The sequence below is a fragment of the Bombina bombina genome, chromosome 3 (assembly GCF_027579735.1).
Source record: "Bombina bombina isolate aBomBom1 chromosome 3, aBomBom1.pri, whole genome shotgun sequence".
In the NCBI taxonomy this organism is placed as follows: Eukaryota; Metazoa; Chordata; class Amphibia; order Anura; family Bombinatoridae; genus Bombina; species Bombina bombina.
This window is the reverse complement of record NC_069501.1, coordinates 613,842,957-613,870,358: the sequence shown is the minus strand read 5'-3', so window position 1 is coordinate 613,870,358 and position 27,402 is coordinate 613,842,957. Positions and strand designations below refer to the sequence as shown.

The following is a 27,402-nucleotide window of genomic DNA, read 5'->3' as shown; positions in this document are numbered from 1 at the left end:
TACTCCTATTATCAAATTTTCTTCATTCTCTTGGAATCTATTTGAAATGCAAGAATGTAAGTTTAGATGCCGGCCCATTTTTGGTGAACAACCTAGATTGTCCTTGCTTATTGGTGGATAAATTCATCCACCAATCAAAAACTGCTGTCCAGAGTCTGAACCAAGAAAAAAGCTTAGATGCCTTCTTTTTTCTCCTGTTAAGTGTGGTCAGTCCACGGGTCATCATTACTTCTGGGATATTAACTCCTCCCCAACAGGAAGTGCAAGAGGATTCACCCACCAGAGCTGCTATATAGCTCCTCCCCTCTACGTCACCTCCAGTCATTCTCTTGCACCCAACGAATAGATAGGATGTGTGAGAGGACTGTGGTGATTATACTTAGTTTTATACCTTCAATCAAAAGTTTGTTATTTTATAATAGCACCGGAGTGTGTTATTCCTTCTCTGGTAGAATTTGAAGAAGAATCTACCCGAGTTTTTTCTATGATTTTAGCCGGAGTAGTTAAGATCATATTGCTGTTTCTCGGCCATCTGAGGAGAGGTAAACTTCAGATCAGGGGACAGCGGGCAGATTAATCTGCAAGAGGTATGTAGCAGCTTATTATTTTCTGACAATGGAATTGATGAGAAAATTCTGCCATACCGATATAATGTAAACTCAGCCTTAAATGCAGTAGCAGCAACTGGTATCAGGCTGTCATGTATGTATATTTTACACTTCAGTATTCTGGGGAATGGCACTTCACTGGAATTATACTGTATGCATAAGACTTTAGCCTAATTTGCAGGGACTAGCAACAGGCTTTTTAATAACACTTAATTTATTTATGTTAAACGTTTTTTGCTGGCATGTAAAATCGTTTAATTTTCTGAGGTACTGGGTGAAAAATGTTTTGGGCACTATTTTTTCCACTTGGCAGTCGTTTTTATTTAATTTATGACAGTTTACTGATCTCTCTCACTGTTGTGTATGAGGGGGAGGGGCCTTTTTTGGCGCTTTTGCTACGCATCAAAAAATTCAGTCAGAAGTTTATTGTCTTCCCTGCATGATCCGGTTCATCTCTACAGAACTCAGGGGTCTTCAAAACTTGTTTTGAGGGAGGTAATCACTCACAGCAGAGCTGTGAGATTGTAGTTGACTGTGATAAAAAAAAACGTTTATTTCTGTATTTTTTTTTTTTTTCTGCTATCAGGGTTAATTATTCTTTGCTAATGGGAGCAATCCTTTGCTAAAAGTGTGTTTTTTACAAAGATTTGATGCTATAACTTTTCAGTTTATCAATTTTCAACTGTCATAACTTTTTCTGTGCTTCTTATAGGCACAGTACGTTTTGCATATTATAGTAAATTACTTGAAAAGTATTTCCAAGTTGCTAGTTTATTTGCTAGTGTGTTAAACATGTCTGATTCAGAGGAAGATATCTGTGCTATATGTGCTAAAGCCAAAGTGGAGCCCAATAGAAATTTATGTACTAACTGCATTGATGCTACTTTAAATAAAAGTCAATCTGTACAAATTGAACATATTTCACCAAACAACGAGGGGAGAGTTATGCCGACTAACTCGCCTCACGTGTCAGTACCTGCATCTCCCGCTCGGGAGGTGCGTGATATTGTAGCGCCGAGTACATCTGGGCGGCCATTACAAATCACATTACAGGATATGGCTACTGTTATGACTGAAGTTTTGGCTAAATTACCAGAACTAAGAGGTAAGCGTGATCACTCTGTGGTGAGAACAGAGTGCGCTGATAATATTAGGGCCATGTCAGATACTGCGTCACAATTTGCAGAACATGAGGACGGAGAGCTTCATTCTGCGGGTGACGGTTCTGATCCAAACAGACTGGATTCAGATATTTCAAATTTTAAATTTAAGCTGGAAAACCTCCGTGTATTACTAGGGGAGGTGTTAGCGGCTCTGAATGATTGTAACACAGTTGCAATACCAGAGAAATTGTGTAGGTTGGATAAATATTTTGCGGTACCGTCGAGTACTGACGTTTTCCCTATACCTAAGAGACTTACTGAAATTGTTACTAAGGAGTGGGATAGACCCGGTGTGCCGTTCTCACCCCCTCCAATATTCAGAAAGATGTTTCCAATAGACGCCACCACACGGGACTTATGGCAAACGGTCCCTAAGGTGGAGGGAGCAGTTTCTACTTTAGCTAAGCGTACCACTATCCCGGTGGAGGATAGCTGTGCCTTTTCAGATCCAATGGATAAAAAGTTAGAGGGTTACCTTAAGAAAATGTTTGTTCAACAAGGTTTTATATTGCAACCTCTTGCATGCATTGCGCCTGTTACAGCTGCAGCAGCATTTTGGTTTGAGTCTCTGGAAGAGACACTTGAATCAGCTCCATTAGATGAGATTACACACAAGCTTAAAGCCCTTAAGTTAGCTAACTCATTTATTTCGGATGCCGTAGTACATTTAACTAAACTTACGGCTAAGAATTCCGGATTCGCCATTCAGGCGCGCAGAGCACTGTGGCTAAAATCCTGGTCAGCTGATGTTACTTCTAAATCTAAATTGCTTAATATTCCTTTCAAAGGGCAGACCTTATTCGGGCCCGGGTTGAAAGAAATTATCGCTGACATTACAGGGGGTAAAGGCCATGCCCTGCCTCAAGACAGAGCCAAGCCTAAGGCTAGACAGTCTAATTTTCGTTCCTTTCGTAATTTCAAAGCAGGAGCAGCATCAACTTCTTCTGTACCAAAACAGGAAGGAGCTGTTGCTCGGTACAGACAAGGCTGGAGACCTAACCAGTCCTGGAACAAGGGCAAGCAGGCCAGGAAACCTGCTGCTGCCCCTAAGACAGCATGAATCGAGGGCCCCCGATCCGGGAACGGATCTAGTGGGGGGCAGACTTTCTCTCTTCGCCCAGGCTTGGGCAAGAGATGTCCAGGATCCCTGGGCGTTAGAGATCATATCTCAGGGATACCTTCTGGACTTCAAATCCTCTCCCCCAAGAGGGAGATTTCATCTGTCAAGGTTGTCAACAAACCAAATAAAGAAAGAGGCGTTTCTACGCTGCGTACAAGATCTTTTATTAATGGGAGTGATCCATCCGGTTCCGCGGTCGGAACAAGGACAAGGGTTTTACTCAAATCTGTTTGTGGTTCCCAAAAAAGAGGGAACTTTCAGGCCAATCTTGGATTTAAAGATCCTAAACAAATTCCTAAGAGTTCCATCGTTCAAAATGGAAACTATTCGGACAATTTTACCCATGATCCAAAAGGGTCAGTACATGACCACAGTGGATTTAAAGGATGCTTACCTTCACATACCGATTCACAAAGATCATTACCGGTATCTAAGGTTTGCCTTTCTAGACAGGCATTACCAGTTTGTAGCTCTTCCATTTGGATTGGCTACGGCTCCAAGAATCTTCACAAAGGTTCTGGGTGCTCTTCTGGCGGTACTAAGACCGCGAGGAATTTCGGTAGCTCCGTACCTAGACGACATTCTGATACAAGCGTCAAGCTTTCAAACTGCCAAGTCTCATACAGAGTTAGTACTGGCATTTCTAAGGTCGCATGGATGGAAGATGAACGAAAAGAAGAGTTCTCTCTTTCCACTCACAAGAGTTCCCTTCTTGGGGACTCTGATAGATTCTGTAGAAATGAAGATTTACCTGACAGAAGACAGGTTAACAAAGCTTCAAAATGCATGCCGTGTCCTTCATTCCATTCAACACCCGTCAGTAGCTCAATGCATGGAGGTGATCGGCTTAATGGTAGCGGCAATGGACATAGTACCCTTTGCACGCCTACATCTCAGACCGCTGCAATTGTGCATGCTAAGTCAGTGGAATGGGGATTACTCAGACTTGTCCCCTACTCTGAATCTGGATCAAGAGACCAGAAATTCTCTTCTATGGTGGCTTTCTCGGCCACATCTGTCCAGGGGGATGCCATTTAGCAGGCCGGACTGGACAATTGTAACAACAGACGCCAGCCTACTAGGTTGGGGCGCTGTCTGGAATTCTCTGAAGGCTCAGGGACTATGGAATCAGGAGGAGAGTCTCCTACCAATAAACATTCTGGAATTGAGAGCAGTTCTCAATGCCCTTCTGGCTTGGCCCCAGTTAACAACTCGGGGGTTCATCAGGTTTCAGTCGGACAACATCACGACTGTAGCTTACATCAACCATCAGGGAGGGACAAGAAGCTCCCTAGCAATGATGGAAGTATCAAAGATAATTCGCTGGGCAGAGTCTCACTCTTGCCACCTGTCAGCAATCCACATCCCGGGAGTGGAGAACTGGGAGGCGGATTTCTTAAGTCGTCAGACTTTTCATCCGGGGGAGTGGGAACTTCATCCGGAGGTCTTTGCCCATAATACTTCGACGTTGGGGCAAACCAGAGATAGATCTCATGGCGTCTCGACAGAATGCCAAGCTTCCTCGTTACGGGTCCAGATCCAGGGATCCGGGAGCGGTTCTGATAGATGCTTTGACAGCACCTTGGACCTTCGGGATGGCTTATGTGTTTCCACCCTTCCCGATGCTTCCTCGATTGATTGCCAGAATCAAACAGGAGAGAGCATCAGTGATTCTAATAGCGCCTGCATGGCCACGCAGGACTTGGTATGCAGATCTAGTGGACATGTCATCCTGTCCACCTTGGTCTCTACCTCTGAAACAGGACCTTCTGATCCAGGGTCCCTTCAAACATCAAAATCTAATTTCTCTGAAGCTGACTGCTTGGAAATTGAACGCTTGATTTTATCAAAACGTGGTTTTTCTGAGTCAGTTATTGATACCTTAATACAGGCTAGGAAGCCTGTTACCAGAAAGATTTATCATAAGATATGGCGCAAATACTTATATTGGTGCGAATCCAAGAGTTACTCATGGAGTAAGGTTAGGATTCCGAGGATATTGTCTTTTCTACAAGAAGGTTTAGAAAAGGGTTTATCCGCTAGTTCCTTAAAGGGACAGATTTCAGCTCTGTCCATTCTTTTACACAAACGTCTGTCAGAAGTTCCGGACGTTCAAGCTTTTTGTCAGGCTTTAGCTAGGATCAAGCCTGTGTTTAAAAATGTTGCTCCACCATGGAGTTTGAACTTAGTTCTTAATGTTTTACAGGGTGTTCCGTTTGAACCCCTTCATTCCATTGATATCAAGCTGTTATCTTGGAAAGTTCTATTTTTAATGGCGATTTCCTCGGCTCGAAGAGTCTCTGAGTTATCCGCCTTACATTGTGATTCTCCATATCTGATTTTTCATTCAGACAAGGTAGTTCTGCGTACTAAACCTGGGTTCCTACCTAAGGTGGTCACTAACAGGAATATCAATCAAGAGATTGTGGTTCCATCCTTGTGTCCTAATCCTTCTTCGAAGAAGGAACGTCTGCTACACAATCTAGATGTAGTCCGTGCCCTGAAATTTTATCTACAGGCAACTAAGGATTTTTCGACAAACGTCTTCTCTGTCGTTTATTCTGGTCAGAGGAGAGGTCAAAAAGCTTCGGCTACCTCTCTCTCTTTTTGGCTTCGTAGCATAATTCGGTTAGCCTATGAGACTGCTGGACAGCAGCCTCCTGAAAGAATTACAGCACATTCTACTAGAGCTGTGGCTTCCACTTGGGCCTTTAAGAATGAGGCTTCTGTTGAACAGATTTGCAAGGCTGCAACTTGGTCTTCTCTTCATACTTTTTCCAAATTTTACAAATTTGACACTTTTGCTTCTTCGGAGGCTGTTTTTGGGAGAAAGGTTCTTCAGGCAGTGGTTCCTTCCGTATAAAGAGCCTGCCTGTCCCTCCCGTCATCTGTGTACTTTAGCTTTGGTATCCCAGAAGTAATGATGACCCGTGGACTGACCACACTTAACAGGAGAAAACAAAATTTATGCTTACCTGATAAATTCCTTTCTCCTGTAGTGTGGTCAGTCCACGGCCCGCCCTGTTTTTTATGGCAGGTAAAAATTTTTTTTGAATTATACTCCAGTCACCACTACACCCTTTGGCTTCTCCTTTCTCGTTGGTCCTTGGTCGAATGACTGGAGGTGACGTAGAGGGGAGGAGCTATATAGCAGCTCTGCTGGGTGAATCCTCTTGCACTTCCTGTTGGGGAGGAGTTAATATCCCAGAAGTAATGATGACCCGTGGACTGACCACACTACAGGAGAAAGGAATTTATCAGGTAAGCATAAATTTTGTTTTATATAAAGATAGCAAGAGAACGAAGAAACATTGATAATAGGAGTAAATTAGAAAATTTCTTAAAATTGCATGCTCTATCTGAAACATGAAAGAAAAAAAATTGGATTTTATATCCCTTTAAGTATAAATTTGCTGCCTAGTGTTTCTTAATTACAATGAAACAAACTGTCCTATATGCTTTCAACCTCTATTATTAACCTGTTTAAGTAGATATCCTAAAAATGCTGCCTTGTTTACGGTCACTAAAGACCGGCTTTCTCTAGTGAAACAGAGATTAAAAGAGAATCCTTATTCTGAAAATTAAGCTGACAAATATCAGCTACTATCCATGAAGCTAGAACCAGCTTTCCATGCACATATTTACAAAGAGACATCTACTTTAAAAGGGATATGAAAGTCAAATTTAAACTTGTATGATTCAGAGAAGGCATGTCATTTTAAACACAAACAATTTCTATTTTCAAATTTACTTTTTCCTATTGGTATCCTATGTTGAAAAATAATTTGTATATATCCTGCCTTACTGGGAGAAAGCTGGCGATTGGTGGCTACACATATTTGTCTCTTGTGATTAACTCACTAGATATGTTCAGCTAGTTCCCAGAAGTGCATTGTTGCTCCATCAGCAAAGAATACAAAGAGAATGAAGCACAAATGATAATATAAGTAAATTGCAAAGCTGTTAAAAATTGTATGCTCTATCTGAATAATGGAAGAAAAACTAAATTTATGCTTACCTGATAAATTTCTCTCTTGTGGTGTATCCAGTCCACGGGTTCATCCATTACTTGTGGGATATTCTCCTTCCCAACAGGAAGTTGCAAGAGGACACCCACAGCAGAGCTGTCTATATAGCTCCTCCCCTAACTGCCACTCCCAGTCATTCGACCGAAGACAAGCAAGAAAAAAGGAGAAACTATAGGGTGCAGTGGTGACTGTAGCTTAAAAATAAAAAACACCTGCCTTAAAGTGACAGGGCGGGCCATGGACTGGATACACCACAAGAGAAAGAAATTTATCAGGTAAGGATAAATTTTGTTTTCTCTTGTAAGGCGTATCCAGTCCACGGGTTCATCCATTACTTGTGGGATACCAATACCAAAGCTTTAGGACATGGATGAAGGGAGAGACAAGGCAGGAACTTAAGCGGAAGGCACCACTGCCTGCAAGACCTTTCTCCCAAAAATAGCCTCTGAGGAAGCAAAAGTATCAAATTTGTAGAATTTAGAAAAAGTATGAAGCGAAGACCAAGTCGCCGCCTTACAAATCTGTTCAACAGAGGCCTCATTTTTAAAAGCCCATGTGGAAGCTACCGCTCTAGTGGAATGAGCTGTAATTCTTTCAGGAGGCTGCTGGCCAGCAGTCTCATAAGCAAAACGGATTATGCTTCTCAGCCAAAAAGAAAGAGAAGATGCCGAAGCCTTTTGGCCTCTCCTCTGTCCAGAGTAGACAACAAACAATGCAGATGTTTGACGAAAATCCTTAGTAGCTTGTAAATAAAACTTTAAAGCACGAACCACGTCAAGATTGTGTAATAGATGTTCCTTCTTTGAAGAAGGATTAGGACACAGTGACGGAACAAAAATCTCCTGATTGATATTCTTATTAGATACCACCTTAGGAAGAAACCCAGGTTTGGTACGCAAAACTACCTTATCTGCATGGAAGATCAGATAAGGGGAATCACACTGTAGGACAGATAACTCTGAAACTCTACGAGCCGAAGAGATAGCTACCAAAAACAGAACTTTCCAAGATAAAAGCTTGATATCTATGGAATGCAGAGGTTCAAACGGAACCCCTTGAAGAAATTTAAGAACTAAATTTAAACTCCATGGTGGAGCAACAGGTTTAAACACAGGCTTGATTCTAACTAAAGCCTGACAAAACATCTGCCAGACGCTTGTGTAGAAGAATAGACAGAGCAGAAATCTGTCCCTTTAAGGAACTAGCTGACAATCCCTTCTCCAATCCTTCTTGGAGAAAGGATAATATCCTAGGAATCCTGACTTTACTCCATGAGTAACCCTTGGATTCACACCAATGAAGATATTTACACCATATCTTATGATAGATTTTCCTGGTGACAGGCTTTCGAGCCTGAATTAAGGTATCAATGACCGACTCGGAGAAACCACGTTTTGACAAAATCAAGCGTTCAATCTCCAAGCAGTCAGCTGCAGAGAAATTAGATTTGGATGTTTGAATGGACCTTGGAGTAGAAGGTCCTGCCTCAGCAGCAGAGACCATGGTGGAAGGGATGACATGTCCACCAGATCTGCATACCAAGTCCTGCGTGGCCACGCAGGTGCTATCAAAATCACTGAAGCTCTCTCCTGCTTGATCTTGGCAATCAGACGAGGGAGGAGAGGAAATGGTGGGAACACATAAGCCAGGCTGAAGGACCAGGGCGCTGCTAGAGCATCTATCAGCGCTGCCTGGGGATCCCTTGACCTGGACCCGTAACAAGGAAGCTTGGCGTTCTGACGAGACGCCATCAGATCCAGTTCTGGTTTGCCCCAAAGTTGAATCAGCTGGGCAAATACCTCCGGATGGAGCTCCCACTCCCCCGGATGAAAAGTCTGCCGACTTAGAAAATCCGCCTCCCAGTTCTCTAGTCCTGGGATATGGATAGCTGAGAGATGGCAAGAGTGAACCTCTGCCCATAGAATTATCTTTGAAACCTCCAACATTGCCAGGGGGCTTCTTGTTCCCCCCTAATGGTTGATATAGGCTACAGTCGTGATATTGTCCAACTGAAATCTGATGAACCTGACTGCAGCTAGTTGAGGCCAAGCCTGAAGAGCATTGAATATCACTCTCAGTTCCAGAATGTTTATCGGAAGGAGGGCTTCCTCCTGAGTCCATGAACCCTGAGCCTTCAGGGAGTTCCAGACCGCGCCCCAGCCCAGAAGGCTGGCATCTGTCGTCACTATAGTCCACTCTGGCCTGCGGAAACTCATTCCCCTGGACAGATGTACCCGAGATAACCACCAGAGAAGAGAATCCCTGGTCTCTTGATCCAGATTTAGCAGAGGGGACAAATCTGTGTAGTCCCCATTCCACTGATTGAGCATGCAAAGTTGGAGTGATCTGAGATCTAGCAGAGGGGACAAATCTGTGTAGTCCCCATTCCACTGATTGAGCATGCAAAGTTGCAGTGATCTGAGATGTAGGCGGGCAAGCTAAACTACGGCCGAGAAGTGGAATGAAGAGCACGGCAGGAAGTTAGAAGCATTGATAATCTGACCTCTGTCAGAAAATTTTTAATTTCTACTGAATCTATCAGTGTTCCTAGGAAGGAAACTCTTGTGAGAGGGGAGAGAGAACTCTTTTCTTCGTTCACCTTCCACCCGTGAGACCTCAGAAAGGCCAGAACAATGTCCGTATGGGACTTGGCGATTTGAAAAGTCGACGCCTGTATCAGAATGTCGTCTAGGTAAGGAGCCACTGCTATGCCCCGTGGTCTTAGAACCGCCAGTGGGGACACTAGAACCTTCGTAAAGATTCTTGGTGCCATGGCTAACCCGAAGGGAAGAGCCACAAACTGGTAATGCCTGTCTAAGAAGGCGAACCTGAGGAACTGATGATGATGATCTTTGTGAATCGGAATGTGGAGATAAGCATCCTTTAAGTCCACTTGCAAATGGATGATTAACCCCTTAGGCCCCAAACCGGATTGAAAAACGTTAAAAAACGTTAAAAGTCAATTGAGCACCTTGCCACAGCTCTGCTGAGGCTCCTATCTGCCCTCAAAAACGATTTTGTGCAGAAATAACCCCTTTGAAATGGTCCTCAGATGCCAGAGGACTCCTCTAGGGAAGCTGGATGTCTCAGTCTGAATTAAAACTGCACAGTTAGAGCTCTAAAATAGGCCCCTCCCACCATGTACTGGATGCCAGAGGGGCCTTAAGAAAATACTCCATGTGGAAACTAGGCCCCAAATAAAGACTTATCTCCCTCAGAGAAAAAAACGTCCTATTTATGAAATCATGTAAACGTTTTGTCACTAAGTAATATGAATATTAACATGAGTATTACCCTGTTTTATAAGCTTGATCCCAGTCGCTGTTAAATCACTGCATCAGGCTTACCTCAAATACACAAGGCTCTGTCGGCATTTTCTAGAACTTATTCATCTCTCTAGAAATAAAAATACTGAACATACCTCAAAGCAGGTAATCTGCAGACCGTTCCCCCAACTGAAGTTTTCCCATATTCTTCAGTTATGTGTGAGAACAGCAATGGACCTTAGTTACAAACCGCTAAGATCATCAAACTTCCAGGCAGAATTCTTCTTCTAATTTCTGCCTGAGAGTAAAACAGTACAACGCCGGTATCGTTTAAAAATAAACTCTTGACTGAAGGTAAAACTACACTAAGTCACCACATATCTCTTGATACTTCCTTTCTTGTCGAGAGTTGCAAGAGAATGACTGGGAGTGGCAGTTAGGGGAGGAGCTATATAGACAGCTCTGCTGTGGGTGTCCTCTTGCAACTTCCTGTTGGGAAGGAGAATATCCCACAAGTAATGGATGAACCCGTGGACTGGATACACCTTACAAGAGAAAATGTTGTGTTTTATGCCAGTAGCAGGAATGTCAATTTTTTTATTATCAGAAAACATCATTTATACTCACCTGATAAATTATTTTCTATCCTGGCAAGGAGAGTCCACAACTCCATTCAATTACTAGTGGGAATTCAACTCCTGGCCACCAGGTGGAGGCAAAGAACACCCCAGCGAAGCTTCAAGTAGCCTCCCACTACCCACAATTCTCAGTCATTCAGCCGAGGAATTATGGAAAGAGAAGAAGACACAAAGAATATAGAGGTGCCTGAGGTTTAGAAAAATGACAAAAAGCAGTCTTAAAATAAGGGCGGGTTGTGGACTCTCCATGCCAGGAAAGAAAAGAATTTATCAGGTAAGTATACATTATGTTTTCTTTCCAATGGCATGGAGAGTCCATGAATCCATTCAATTACTAGTGGGAACCAATACCAAAGCTAGAGTCCACAGAAGGGAGGGATACACAAGACAGGCGATCCTAAACAGAAGGCACCACTGCTTGAAGAACTTTCCTCCAAAAAGAAGCCTCAGCTGAGGCAAAAAACATCACATTTGGAAAATGATGCAATGATGACCAAGTGGCCACCTTGCAAATCTGTTCCATAGAAGCATCATTTTTAAAGGCCCAAGAGGAAACGACAGCCCTAGTGGAGTGAGCCGTAATTTTCTCTGGAGGCTGCTGTCCAGTTGTCTCATAAGCTAATCGAATAACACTTCTCAACCAGAAAGAGAGAGTAGAAGAAGTGGCCTTCTGACCTCTCCATTTACCAGAAAAGACAACAAAAAGAGCAGAAGATTGACGAAAATCTTTTGTAGCCTGTAAATAGAACCTTAAAGCATGCACAACATCCAGAACATAACCGCTCCTTCTTAGAGGAAGAATAAGGACAAAAACAGAATTTATGTTTACCTGATAAATTACTTTCTCCAACGGTGTGTCCGGTCCACGGCGTCATCCTTACTTGTGGGATATTCTCTTCCCCAACAGGAAATGGCAAAGAGCCCAGCAAAGCTGGTCACATGATCCCTCCTAGGCTCCGCCTTCCCCAGTCATTCGACCGACGTAAAGGAGGAATATTTGCATAGGAGAAATCATATGATACCGTGGTGACTGTAGTTAAAGAAAATAAATCTTCAGACCTGATTAAAAAACCAGGGCGGGCCGTGGACCGGACACACCGTTGGAGAAAGTAATTTATCAGGTAAACATAAATTCTGTTTTCTCCAACATAGGTGTGTCCGGTCCACGGCGTCATCCTTACTTGTGGGAACCAATACCAAAGCTTTAGGACACGGATGATGGGAGGGAGCAAATCAGGTCACCTAGATGGAAGGCACCACGGTTTGCAAAACCTTTCTCCCAAAAATAGCCTCAGAAGAAGCAAAAGTATCAAATTTGTAAAATTTGGTAAAAGTGTGCAGTGAAGACCAAGTCGCTGCCTTACATATCTGATCAACAGAAGCCTCGTTCTTAAAGGCCCATGTGGAAGCCACGGCCCTAGTGGAATGAGCTGTGATTCTTTCAGGAGGCTGCCGTCCGGCAGTCTCATAAGCCAATCTGATGATGCTTTTAAGCCAAAAAGATAGAGAGGTAGAAGTTGCTTTTTGACCTCTCCTTTTACCAGAATAAACAACAAACAAGGAAGATGTTTGTCTGAAATCCTTTGTAGCATCTAAATAGAATTTTAGAGCACGGACAACGTCCAAATTGTGTAACAAACGTTCCTTCTATGAAACTGGATTCGGACACAAAGAAGGTACAACTATCTCCTGGTTAATATTTTTGTTGGAAACAACCTTCGGAAGAAAACCAGGCTCAGTACGTAAAAACCACCTTATCTGCATGGACCAGATAGGGCGGAGAACACTGCAGAGCAGATAACTCAGAAACTCTTCTAGCAGAAGAAATTGCAACCTAAAACAAAACTTTCCAAGATAATAACTTAATATCTATGGAATGTAAGGGTTCAAACGGAACCCCTTGAAGAACTGAAAGAACTAGATTAAGACTCCAGGGAAGAGTCAAAGGTCTGTAAACAGGCTTGATTCTAACCAGAGCCTGAACAAACGCTTAAACGTCTGGCACAGCTGCCAGCCTTTTGTGAAGTAAAACAGATAAAGCAGAGATCTGTCCCTTCAGAGAACTCGCAGAAAATCCTTTCTCCAAACCTTCTTGTAGAAAGGAAAGAATCTTAGGAATTTTTATCTTGTTCCATGGGAATCCTTTAGATTCACACCAACAGATATATTTTTTCCATATATTATGGTAAATTTTTCTAGTTACAGGCTTTCTAGCCTGAATAAGAGTATCTACTACAGAATCTGAAAACCCACGCTTTGATAAAATCAAGCGTTCAAACTCCAAGCAGTCAGTTGGAGGAAAACCAGATTCGGATGTTCAAATGGACCCTGAATAAGAAGGTCCTGTCTCAAAGGTAGCTTCCATGGTGGAGCCAATGACACATTCACCAGGTCTGCATACCAAGTCCTGCGTGGCCACACAGGAACTATCAAGGTCACCGAAGCCCTCTCCAGATTGATCCTGGCTACCAGCCTGGGAATGAGAGGAAACGGTGGGAATACATAAGCTAGGTTGAAGATCCAAGGTGCTACTATTGTATCCAATAGAGTCGCCTTGGGATCCCTGGATTTGGACCCGTAACAAGGGACCATGAAGTTCTGATGAGAGGCCATCAGAACCAAGTCTGGAATGCCCCATAATTGAGTTATTTGGGCAAAGATTTCCAGATGGAGTTCCCACTCCCCCGGATGCTCCTCCATCGCCAGGGAACTCCTTGTTACCCCCTGATGGTTGATATATGTAACAGTCGTCATGATGACTGATTGAAACCTTATGAATTTGGCCTTTGCTAGTCTAGGCCAAGCCTTGAGAGCATTGAATATCGCTCTCAGTTCCATTATGTTTATCGGGAGAAGAGAGTCTTCCCGAAACCATAGACCCTGAGTTTTCAGGGGTTCCCAGACTGCGCCCCAGCCCACCAGACTGGCGTCGGTCGTGACAATGACCTATTCTGGTCTGCGGAAGCTCATTCCCTGTGACAGGTTGTCCAGGGTCAGCCACCAACGGAGTGAATCTCTGGTTATTTGATCTACTTGTATCGTCAGAGACAAGACTGTATAATCCCCATTCCACTGTCTGAGCATGCCCAGGTGCAATGGTCTTAGATGAATTCGTGCAAAAGGAACTATGTCCATTGCCGCAACCATCAACCCTATTACTTCCATGGACTGCGCTATGGAAGGAATAAGAACAGAATGAAGTACCTGACAAGAGCTTAGAAGTTTTGATTTTCTGGCCTCTGTCAGAAAAACCTTAATTTCTAAGGAAACTATTATTGTTCCAAAGAAGGGAACTCTTGTTGACGGGGACAGAGAACTTTTTTCTATGTTCACTTTCCACCTGTGAGATCTGAGAAAGGCTAGGACAATGTCCGTATGAGCCCTTGCTTTTGACAGACGACACCTGAATCAGGATGTCGTCCAAGTAAGGTACTACTGCAATGCCCCTTGGTCTTAGCACCGCTAGAAGGGACCCTAGTACCCTTGTGAAAATCCTTGGAGCAGTGGCTAATCCGAATGGAAGTGCCACAGGTAATGCTTGTCCAGAAAGGCGAACCTTAGGAACCGAAAATGTTCCTTGTGGATAGGAATACGTAGGTACGCATCCTTTAAGTCCACCGTGGTCATGAATTGACCTTCCTGGATGGTAGAAAGGATCGTTCGAATGGTTTCCATTTTGAATGATGAAACCCTTAGAAACTTGTTTAGAATCTTGAGATCTAAAATAGGTCTGAATGTTCCCTCTTATTTGGAAATTATGAACAGGTTGGAGTAAAAACCCATCCCTTGTTCTCCTAATGGAACAGGATGAATCACTCCCATGCTTAACAGGTCTTCTACACAGTGTAAGAATGCCTGTTCGAAGATAATTGAGACCCGTGGAACCTTCCCCTTGGGAGTAGTTCCCTGAATTCCAGGAGATAACCTTGAGAAACTATTTCTAGCGCCCAAGGATCCTGAACATCTCTTGCCCCAACCTGAGCAAAGAGAGAAAGTCTGCCCCCCACCAGATCCTTCCCAGATCGGGGGCCAACACTTCATGCTGTTTTGGTAGCAGTGGCAGGTGACTTGGCCTGCTTACCCTTGTTCCAGCCTTGCATCGGCCTCCAGGCTGGCTTGGTTTGAGAAGTATTACCCTCTTGCTTAGAGGGTGTAGAATTTGAGGCTGGTCCGTTTCTGCGAAAGGGACGAAAATTTGGCTTATTTTTAGCCTTAAAAGACCTATCCTGTGGGAGGGCGTGGCCCTTTCCCCCAGTGATGTCTGAAATAATCTCTTTCAAGTCAGGGCCAAACAGTGTTTTACCCTTGAAAGGGATGTTAAGCAAAAGCGCTCTGCGCGCCACGATAGCAAACCCTGAATTATTCGCCGCTAATCTAGCTAATTGCAAAGCGGCATCTAAAATAAAAAAGAGTTAGCCAATTTAAGAGCTTGAACTCTGTCTAAAACCTCCTCGTACGAAGATTCTTTATTAAGCGACTTTTCTAGTTCTTCGAACCAGAAACACGCAGCTGTAGTGACAGGAACAATGCATGAAATTGGTTGTAGAAGGTAACCTTGCTGAACAAACATCTTTTTAAGCAAACCCTCTAACCTTTAATCCATAGGATCTTGAAAGCACAACTATCTTCTATAGGAATAGAAGTGCGTTTGTTTAGAGTAGAAACCGCCCCCTCGACCTTGGGGACTGTATGCTATAAGTCCTTTCTGGGGTCGACTATAGGAAACTAATTTCTTAAATATAGGGGGAGGACAAAGGGTATGCCGGGCCTTTCCCACTCCTTATTTACTATGTCCGCCACCCGCTTGGGTATAGGAAAAACATCGGGGGGCACCGGAACCTCTAGGAACTTGTCCATCTTACCCAATTTCTCTGGAATGACCAAATTGTCACAATCATCCAGAGTAGATAATACCTCCTTAAGTAGTGCGTGGAGATGTTGAAATTTAAATTTAAAAGTTACAATATCAGGTTCTGCTTGTTGAGAAATTTTCCCTGAATCTGAAATTTCTCCCTCAGACAAAACCTCCCTCCTGGCCCCTTCAGATAGGTGTGAGGGTATGTCAGAAAAGATATCATCAGCGTCCTCTTGCTCCTCAGTGTTTAAAACAGAGCAATCACGCTTTCTCTGATAAGTAGGCATTTTGGAAAAAAAAGCATGCAATAGAATTATCCATTACAGCCATTAATTGTTGTATGGTAATAAGTATTGGCGCACTAGATGTACTAGGGGCCTCTTGTGTGGGCAAAACTGGTGTAGACACAGAAGGGGATGATGCAGTACCATGCTTACTCCCCTCATTAGAGGAATCATCTTGGGCAATATCATATCTATGGCATTATTATCCCTACTTTGTTTGGACATTATGACACAAATATATCACATATATTTAAAAGGGGAGTACATTGGCTTTCATACATATAGAACATCGTTATCTGATGGTTCAGACATGTTAAACAGGCTTAAACTTGTTAACAAAGCACAAAAAACGTTTTACAATAAAACCGTTACTGTCCCTTTAAATTTTAAACTGAACACACTTTATTACTGAATATGTGAAAAAGTATGAAGGAATTGTTCAAATTTCCCCAAAATTTCACCACAGTAACTTAAAGCCTTAAAAGTATTGCACACCAAATTTGAACCCTTAAACCCTTAAAATAACGGAACCGGAGCCGTTTTTACATTTAACCCCTATACAGTCCCAGGTATCTGCTTTGCTGAGACCCAACCAAGCCCAGAGGGGAATACGATACCAAATGATGCCTTCTATAAGCTTTTTCAGTGGTTCTTAGCTCCTCAAACATGCATCTGCATGCCATGCTTTCCAAAAACAACTGCGCATTAGAGGCGCGAAAATGAGGCTCTGTCTATGACTAGAAAAGGCCCCCAGTGAAAAAGGTGTCCAATACAGTGCCTGCCGTTTTTATTAAAACAATCCCCAAGATTTAACAACTATTAAAAGTAATAATCTGCCAAATATACTTAGTAAAGTAATCGTTTTAGCCCAGAAAAATGTCTACCAGTTTTTTAAGCCCTAATGAAGCCCTTTATTCTTTTACTTAAACAAAGAAAATGGCTTACCGGTTCCCATAGGGAAAATGACAGCTTCCAGCATTACCGAGTCTTGTTAGAAATGTGTCATACCTCAAGCAGCAAAAGTCTGCTCACTGTTTCCCCCAACTGAAGTTAATTCCTCTCAACAGTCCTGTGTGGAAACAGCCATCGATTTTAGTAACGGTTGCTAAAATCATTTTCCTCTTACAAACAGAAATCTTCATCTCTTTCCTGTTTCAGAGTAAATAGTACATACCAGCACTATTTTAAAATAACAAACTCTTGATTGAAGAATAAAAACTACATTTAAACACCAAAAAACTCTAAGCCATCTCCGTGGAGATGTTGCCTGTACAACGGCAAAGAGAATGACTGGGAAAGGCGGAGCCTAGGAGGGATCATGTGACCAGCTTTGCTGGGCTCTTTGCCATTTCCTGTTGGGGAAGAGAATATCCCACAAGTAAGGATGACGCCGTGGACCGGACACACCTATGTTGGAGAAATGAAGGTTAATATTGCATTACGAGACCACCTTAGGTAGAAATACTAATTTAGTACGGAGAACCTGCCTTACCCGCATGAAGAAAAAGATAAGGAGTATCACACTGTAGAGCCGAAAGCTCTGAAACTCTACGGGCAGAGGATATTGCCAGCAGAGACAAAACTTTCCAGGACAATAACTTGATATCAACGGAATGCATAGGCTCAAATGGACCCTGCTGCAGAACTTTAAGAACCAGATTAAGACTCCAATGAGGAGCAATTGACAAACACAGGCCTGATTCTAACCAATGCCTGGAAAAGAGATTGAACATCTGGCAAAATTGCCAGACGCTTCTGCAGAAAAATTGACAGAGCCGAAATCTGACCCTTTAGGATACTGACTGATAAACTCTTCTCCAGGCCCTCCTGAAGAAAGGATAGAATATGGGGGAATTCTCACCTGACACCAAGAAAACCCCCTAGATCTGCACCAATGAAGGTATTTACGCCATGCCATACAATAAATCTTGCGAGTAACATAGTCTCAATAACCTTCACAGAAAAAAACTTTTCTGGACAAGACTAAGTGTTCAATCTCCAAGTAGTCAGCTTCAGAGACACCAAGTTCGGATGGAGGAAGGGACCCTGCAGTAGAAGATCCTTCCTCAGAGGCAAGGAAGCTATGCGAGGCCACGCTGGAGCTATTAGAATCAGCAAAGTCTGCTCCTGTTTGATACAAGCTATCACTCGAGGAAGGAGGGCAACTGGAGGAAACCAATAAATTAGACCGAAATCCCATGGCACTGCCAGGGCGTCTACCAGAGCTGCTTGCGGATCTCTTGATCTTGCTCTGTATCTTGGAAGCTAGGCATTTAGACGAGATGCCATCAGATCCAGCTCTGGAACTCCCCACTTCGGGGTTAAAGGGACAGTCAAGTCCAAAAAATCCTTTGATGATTTAAATAGGGCATGCAATTTTAAACAACTTCCCAATTTACTTTAATCACAAATTTTGCTTTGTTCTCTTGGTATTCTTAGTTGAAAGCTAAACCTAGGAGGTTCATATGCTAATTTCTTAGACCTTGAAGACTGCCTCTAATCTGAATACATTTTGACCACTAGAGGGCATTAGTTCACATGTTTCATATAGATAACATTGAGCTCATGCACGTAAAGTGACCTAGGAGTGAGCACTGATTAGCTAAACTGCATGCCTGTCAAAAGAACTGAAATAAGATGGCAGTCAGCAGAGGCTTAGATACAAGATAATTACAGAGGTAAAACGTGTATTATAACTGTGTTGGATATACAAAACTGGGGAATGGGTAATAAAGGGATTATCTTTCTTTTTAAACAACAAAAATTCTGGTGTTGACTGTCCCTTTAACATCAAGAAAGCTTCCGGATGGAGAGCCCATTCCCCTGAATGAAATGTCTCCTGCCTGCTCAGATAATCCGCTTCACAGTTGTCCACCCCTGGGATAGGAATGGCAGAGAGATGACAATTGTGAGAGACTGCCCACTGAAGAATGTGAGTCACCTCCTTCATCACTAACAAGTTCCGAGTTTATCCTTGGTGGTTGATATACGCGACTGAAGTGATGTTGTCCGATTGAAATCTGATAAACCAGACTAAACTCAGTTGAGGCCAAGCTGATAAGAGCATTGAGAATTGCTCTAAATTTTGGGATATTTATAGGGAGGACAGACTCCTCCTGAGTCTTAAGTCCCTGACCTTCTTCGCACATCAGTATGACTGGGGATTGTGGGAGGATACTTAAAGGGACATTATACACTAATTTTTTCTTTGCATAAATGTTTGTAGATGATCTATTTATATAGCTCATAAAGTTTTTAAAAAAAATAAATGTATAGTTTTGCTTATTTTTAAATAACATTGCTCTGATTTTCAGACTCCTAACCAAGCCCCAAAGTTTTATGTGAATACTGTCAGCTACCTTATCCAGCTTGCTCCTGTTTGTGTAAAGGGTCTTTTCATATGCAAAAGAAGGGGGGGGGGGAGTATCTTATTTGCCACTTGCTGTGGGCTTTCCAGCTACCTTTTCAACAGAGCCAAACTGACAGCTTCTAAGTAAGTTTTTAAACAGTTTTATACTGGATTTTGATATCAGTATCTGTGCATCTTATTCTTTATAGTAGTGTCTATTACATGCAGTTATGAAAATGAGTGTATACTGTCCCTTTAAAGCTTTGCTGGGGTGCTCTTTGCCTCCACCTGGTGGCCAGGAGTTGAATTCCCACTAGTAATTGAATGGTTTTGTGGACTCTCCATGCCACTGGAAAGGAACCAATATTTCACAACACTAACAAGGCAGATTTTGGAATGCGTCTTTGAGAATTAGTGCCCATTCAGCCAAAAGAACATTTCAGAGGTCAAGCACTAATGTTGGACAAAAAGGTCTGTCTCGCAATCAGCATTCTAAGTCATCCCAAATTTCTTCAATGGGGTTGAGGTCTGTGCTCTATGTGCAGGCTACTCTAGTTCCTCCCCACTAAACTAGCCCAACCATGTTTTTAGGGACTTCCCTTTGTGCACAGGGGCACAGTTTTGAAGAAACAGAAATGGAACTTAAATGACCCTTCACTGGAACTAAGGGCATTGCCCAAACCCTGAAAAAGAGCACAAGACTACTGTCCCTCCTCTACAAAACTTTACAGTATTAACAATTGCATTCCGGAAGGTAGTGTCTGGCATCTGTCACACCCAGATTCTTCCATGGGAGTGCCAGATAGTGAAGCATGATTCATCACTGCCGAAAACATGTTTCCACTGCTCCAGAGTGGCAACATGATTTACACCACTCCAGCCAACGCTTGGCATTGTGCATGTTGATGTGAGGCTTGTGTACAACTTTTTGGCCATGAAAACCCATTTCATGAAACTCATAATTCAGCACTTGAAGGCCCCACTCTGATTTATGGCTGGGCAGCTGTTGTGCCTAGATGCTTCAGCTTCACAATAAAAGAACTTACAGTTGACTGGGGCAGCTCTAAAAGTGCAGAAATTTCACAAACTGACTTCACAAACTATTGTATTCCCAATATTTTTCTGCAGATGTTATGGCTATGTGCTAGATTTGTCAGCAATGGGTGTGGCTGAAACACCTGAACTAATTAGTAGAGGTCTCCATATACTTCTGGTCGTGTATTGCAATTTCAAAGCCGACAAGGTTGTCTAGTTTAAATTTTCTTCAATTTTTCTCTTTTTTTAAATGTTTCTTTTAAGCATACGTTAGAATAATCTCTTTTATAGAGGATGTAGTCCCCTACACACAATTTTTTTTTTTTGGGGGGGGACTTTTGATTGAGTTTTAGTAATGCTGGTATCCTTGACAGTGAAAAGTCTAACTATTATGATATCTCAAAATGTATGTGTGCGACAAACATCTGAAGAAAACAAAACAAACAATAATAATAATACATATAAACAGCAATGTCAAAAAAATATTCTGAAATGAATAAAATGCGGTAAACACATTCTACTATCATACAGTAGCAGCCTGCTAGATCTGGCTGACCTGTCCTTGCTGTGGCTGAGCAATGATGATTTGCCCAGGCTGTAGTGTGGTTGTGGACGATGTGGTCTGCTGGGTGGCTGCCTGCCCTTGCACGGCTGCTGGCTGCTGAGCAAGAGTGAAGTAATACTGTACAGGTTCTGCAGGTGTCACTGCCTGCCTGACATCCTCCTGGTGTAGAAAAGAAGAGAATTTAAGGGAAGGTTAATTAAAATACAGAGAAAGTAAGAATTATCAATTCAGCTTGAAATATTTGAGTAAGTTTAAGTTCATAATTACAGCAGATTTGTACACCAGCAGCTGTACAATTTTAGACTCTCATACTGATACTGAGTGTGATAAACAATATTTTTGTACTTGCCATTAAATCAATTTTCTTCACTTTCTAGGTGACAGTACATGAAGAAAATGACATGACTCTAGACAACTGGATTAATAGTAAAGCCATCCTTCTGGAAACTGACATTTCTGCCTAAGAAATACCTCTCTCCAGCCTACTTCTCTCTCCCCTATCTTCAGCTAAGTGTAGAAAGGAGGAAGAAGGAAAAATAGCCAAACTTAACGAACAGCAGTACGCTAAAAAGGGATGGGTCTTCACGTAATATATCATCAAACCGGGATGATTAACTAGAGATAACTTCACGCATGGGTCACAAAGAGCTCTCTGCACTAGTTTTTGTAGCCCTGCATCATTACTTAAATCTAGCCCCTGTGGCACTAGACATTTTTAGGCAATATATTATTTTTGAATTTAATATCCATAAATTAATTGGTGATCCTTAATGCTAACATATTGATCATTGCCCCACATGTATTAGGAAGTTGGCCCTCACTGACAAAGAACACAAAATGAAAGGGTAATTTAAATCAGACGAGTGGAATGATATTTAACGCTCCCGCTCGAGCGCATTAACTGTGCTAGAAGTACACTTTTTGCATGCGTCGGGTTGCACTTCTATCATGAGTTGAAAGTAAGTTAGCGCTCTTGCGCTAACCCAATATGTGCAAAAAGCCAAAGTTAGAATATTGTGTGCCCGATAACCTATTCCCCATAGAAGTCAATAAAGAAGAAAAAAAAAGTGGAAAAAAAAACCTAACATCCCACTCTTGCGTTAACCCGAACGCATATTCTTATTCTCAAGTGCGCTGATCCGACATAAAAATATGAATATTTCACATTCCAATGTTTTTCACATAGAATATGTTCTATTTATTTATAAATATATATATATATATATATATATATATATATATATATATATTTATATTTAGAAATACTTTGACATTTCAATGTTCTGCACATATCAGAATATGTTCTAATATTTACAGCAAATACACAGTATAACACTTTATTAAATATGAATATTGCATAAATATGATTTTTGTTTTTATCTACTTAACTGGGCTGTAATGCACTTATTTTAAAAAATATTGCACACAAGTTATAAAGGCTCAAAGATATGAGTTTTCAGGTGTTAGAAATAAAAAGGCAGGCTTTAACATTGAGATACATACATACACATGTCTAAAGATGTATGTGTGCGTGTATATAATTGTATATATATATATATATATATATACATATATATACATACATACATACACAGTATATATATATATATATACATATATTGTGTAAATATGTATTTACAGACATACATACAAGCACGTAAATATATATATATATATCTATATATGTATTTATGTGCTTATGTGTATGTATGTCTGTAAATACATATGTACACATATTTAAAATATACACACATACATCTTTAGATATGTATATGTATGTATCTCAATGTGAAAGCCCTTTGTCTGCCTATTTATTTCTAACCTAAGATCTCCTATCTTTGAGCCTTAATAACACTTGTGTGCAATACTTTTTTAAATATTTTTTTTAGTGTTATGAGTGTAACTGTACTTTGTAATGTATTTTGTATGTGTGTTGTGACACTTTTTAGTTTTGCAAAACAGTTAACCAGAGCTGTTAATCATTCTAGCATAAATCGCAATTGCCCTCACACATTCGCATTAACTTTCAACTTGTAATATGAGCACAATTTAACTGGCACGCAAATTAACGTGAAAACCCTTTTTTGCTTGCGCGTAATCAATAATCTGGCCCTAATTATATTATCTTTTACACAAGGTTATTAATAAACTCTTCAGAAGATTAATTACGCAACTGCGATGTTGAAGGAACTCAAGAATGGTTGTTTTATATGCTTAACATCTGCTTGTAGGTATTTCTACAAGTCAACCAGATAGGGGATGCCGAGAAAATAGAAAGTCGCAGCATAGAGATTGATGGTAAGGACCTTGATAAACCCCGGTGGAGCTGTGATCAAAATTAATCTAAGTGCAACAAACCAGAATCACTAGGGATTAAAAGATGAAGCGGAGCACTTTGATAGTGCATGGTATGTAAAGGGAAATGAAGAACCTTATCCTTAAGATTAATGATAGTCATATTAGCCTGGTTGGTTCCATAGCAATCAGTGACTCCATGCGGACACATGACGAAAGGAAAAAAAATAAAAAAAAATTGTCAAGAGCTTTAAGGTCCATCAATGAAAAACTGTACCTCGTTAATCATAAATAAGAAAATATTCAGGAGGTTCTCCACTGTGATAAGGGATAGCCTTGTTACTTCATCCTTATCTCTGTTGGACAAGATACTATCACAAAAAAAATATCCTAAGACAGTAGTCGCAAATTGTCTGTCTTGACCTGAAAAGACTGAATTGTTGCTTGCAAGAAGAAGAAAAAACATAAAATTATGCTTACCTGATCATTTAATTTCCATCGAGGGGAGGAGAGTCCACGGCTTCTTTCATTACAGTTGGGAATTAAGAACCTGGCCACCAGGAGAAGGCAAAGACACCCCAGCCAAAGGCTTAAATACCTTCCCCAGTCATTCTGCCGAGGGAACAAGGAACAGTAGGAGAAATATCAGGGTATAAACTGTGCCAGAAGATAAATTAAATTTAGGTCTGCCCATCAGAGACATGTGTGGGAGCCGTGGATTCTCCTTCCCTCGATGGAAATGAAATTATCAGGTAAGCATAATTTATGTTTTCCATCTAAAGGGGAGGAGAGTCCACGGCTTCATTCATTACTGTTGGGAACATATACCCAAGATCTAGAGGACACTGAATGAAACCGGGAGGGAAAAGGCGGACCCTAATCTGAGGGCACCACCGCCTGCAAAACCTCTCTCCGAAAAACAGCTTCCGCAGAAGCAAAAATGTCAAATTTGTAAAACTTTGTAAGTGTGTAAGGAGGACCAGGTGCCTTACAAATTTGCTCCATAGAGGCCTCATTCTTGAAGGCCCAAGACAAAGCCACTGCTCTAGTTGAATGAGCCGTGATCCTCTGAGGAGGCTTATGTCTCGCTGTCTCATAGGCCAAGCGAATCAAGCTCCTCAACCAAAAGGACAAAGAAGTAGAAGAGGCGTTATGCCCCTTGCACTTCCCTGAATACACCACAAACAGATGTAGAGTGCCTGAAATCCTTCGTAGCCTGAAGATAGAACTTCAGGGCACGAACCACAACCAGATTATAAAGTAACCTCTCCTTAGAAGAAGAAGGGTTAGGACACAAAGACGGAACCACTATTTCCTGATTGATGTTACGGTTAGACACCACCTTGAGAAGAAACCCCAAACCAGTGCTAAGCACAGCCTTATCCGCATGAAACAACAGGTAAGGTGGCTCACATTGCAAGGCAGCCAGTTCGGTTACTCTGCGTGCCGACGCAATGGCCAATAGGAAGAGAACCTTCCAGGACAGAATCTTAATGTCAATGGAATGCATAGGCTCAAACGGAACCCTCTGCAAAACCTTAAGGACCAAGTTTAAGCTCCACGGGGGAGCAGACTGTCTAAAGACAGGCCTGATTCTAGACAGGGCCTGAACAAAGGATTGGATGTCAGGGAGCTCAGTGAGTCTCCTATGCAACAAGACTGACAAAGCCGAAATCTGTCCCTTTAAGGAACTAGCGTCAAGATCCTTCTCCAAACCGTCTTCGAGAAAGGACAGAATCCTGGATACCTTCATCTTATGCCAAGGATATCCATGCTTCTCACACCAGGACAAGTCCTCCACACCTTATGGTAGATGTGACGAGTGACTGGCTTCCTCGCCTGAATTAGAGCATCAATCACACTTTCCGAAAAGCCTTTCTTGGCCAAGACTATGCATTCAATCTCCACGCAGTCAGCCTCAGAGAATCAAGATTTGATGTTGAAAGGGACCCTGTTCCAGCAAATCCCTGCGACAGGGTAACCTCCACGGCGGAGAGGATGAGAACCCCCCCAACTCCGCAATCCACGTCCTCCGTGGCCGAAGCTCGCTCCTGTTTGATTCGTGCCACAACACGAGGTAAAAGTGGCAACAGTGGAAAAATGTAAGCTAGGCTGAACCCCCAAGGCACCGCTAAGGCATCTATTAAGCTCTGCCTGGGGATCCCTGTACCTCAACCCGTATCAGGGTAGCTTGCAATTGAGTCTAGACGCCATGAGATCCATCTCCGGCGTTCCCCACCTGAGACAAATCTCCGCAAACACTTCGGGGTGAAGGGACCATTCCCCCAGATGGAAAGATTGTCTGCTGAGAGAGTCTGCTTCCCAGTTGTCCACACCTGGAATGTGAATCCCTGAGAGCGAGCAGCTGTGGGACTCCGCCCACTCCAAGATCCGAGACACCTCCCTCATAGCTAGGGAGCTCCTCGTACCCCCCTGATGGTTGATGTAAGCCACCGAGGCAATATTGTCTGTCTGGAATCTGATGAAGCTGAACGACCCCAGAAGAGGCCATGCCTTCAGAGCATTGTAGATTGCTCGGAAGTACCAGAATATTTATCAGAAGGAGAGACTCCTCCGGGACCATTTTCCTTGTGCCATCCTGGCACTCCAAATAGCTCCCCATCCTGCCAGACTCGTGTCCGTGGTCACAATCTTCCAGGACCGTCTCAAGAAGGATGTCCCCCAAGGACAGTTGCTCCGGACAAATCCACCAAGAGAGGGAGATCCGAGTCCGAGCATCCATGGATATCTGCTGTGATAGATCTGAATGATCACCGTTCCACTGTCTCAACATGCACAATTGAAGAGGTTTGAGATTGAACCTTTGGGAATGGAATGACGTCTATGCTGGAAACCACTGAGCCACCAATGGGTTTGTGGAGGAATGAAGGGCAAGACAAGAGAACGCAATCTTCCTGCGTCAATGGTCTGTGAAAAATATTTTCATGGACATAGAGTCTATTATCGTGCCCAGGAACTCCACCCTGTTGCTGGGAACCAGGGAACTCTTTCCCAAGTTGATCTTCAAACCGTGAGATTAGAGTAAAAGAAGAAGAGCCCTCGAATGATCCTCTGCTAGACTGAGCGACGGCGCCTGGACTAGGATGCCGACCAGATAGGGCTCCACGGCAATGCGTCTGGCCACCGCCAGTAGCGCCCCCAGAACCTTTGTGAAGACCAAAGGGAAGGGCCACAAACTGGAAGTGTTGGTCCAGAAACGCAAATCTCAGGAACATAAAGTGGTCCCTGTGAATTGGCACATGAAGGCAAGCGTCCTTCAAGTCTATGGATGTCATGAACTGTCCCTCTTGAACTAGGGTCAAAATAGATCTAATCGTTTCCATTTTGAATGATGGAAAGCTCAGAAACTTGTTTAAACACTTTAGATCCGGAATCGGGCGTAACGTGCCCTCCTTCTTTGGAACCACAAAAAACATAATTTATGTAAGAACTTACCTGATAAATTCATTTCTTTCATATTAGCAAGAGTCCATGAGCTAGTGACGTATGGGATATACATTCCTACCAGGAGGGGCAAAGTTTCCCAAACCTCAAAATGCCTATAAATACACCCCTCACCACACCCACAATTCAGTTTAACGAATAGCCAAGAAGTGGGGTGATTAAAAAGTGCGAAAGCATATAAAATAAGGAATTGGAATAATTGTGCTTTATACAAAAATCATAACCACCACAAAAAAAGGGCGGGCCTCATGGACTCTTGCTAATATGAAAGAAATGAATTTATCAGGTAAGTTCTTACATAAATTATGTTTTCTTTCATGTAATTAGCAAGAGTCCATGAGCTAGTGACGTATGGGATAATGATTACCCAAGATGTGGATCTTTCCACGCAAGAGTCACTAGAGAGGGAGGGATAAAATAAAGACAGCCAATTCCTGCTGAAAATAATCCACACCCAAAATAAAGTTTAATGAAAAACATAAGCAGAAGATTCAAACTGAAACCGCTGCCTGAAGTACTTTTCTACCAAAAACTGATTCAGAAGAAGAAAATACATCAAAATGGTAGAATTTAGTAAAAGTATGCAAAGAGGACCAAGTTGCTGCTTTGCATATCTGATCAATCGAAGCTTCATTCCTAAACGCCCAGGAAGTAGAAACTGACCTAGGACCTAGTAGAATGAGCTGTAACCCTTTGAGGCGGAGTTTTACCCGACTCAACATAGGCAAGAT

At 42.3% G+C, this 27,402-nt stretch overlaps 1 protein-coding gene across 4 annotated transcripts in view; it reads right to left on the bottom strand.

Moving 5' to 3' along the window:
* NFYC (nuclear transcription factor Y subunit gamma) overlaps positions 1-27,402 on the bottom strand; it is a 299,824-nt gene that overhangs the window by 13,230 nt on the left and 259,192 nt on the right. For all 4 annotated transcript variants that reach the window (XM_053707222.1, XM_053707224.1, XM_053707223.1 and 1 more), the window contains one exon: positions 20,903-21,070. In XM_053707222.1, coding sequence (XP_053563197.1) covers positions 20,903-21,070 — 168 coding nt within the window. The remainder of the gene's footprint in view (positions 1-20,902; positions 21,071-27,402) is intronic.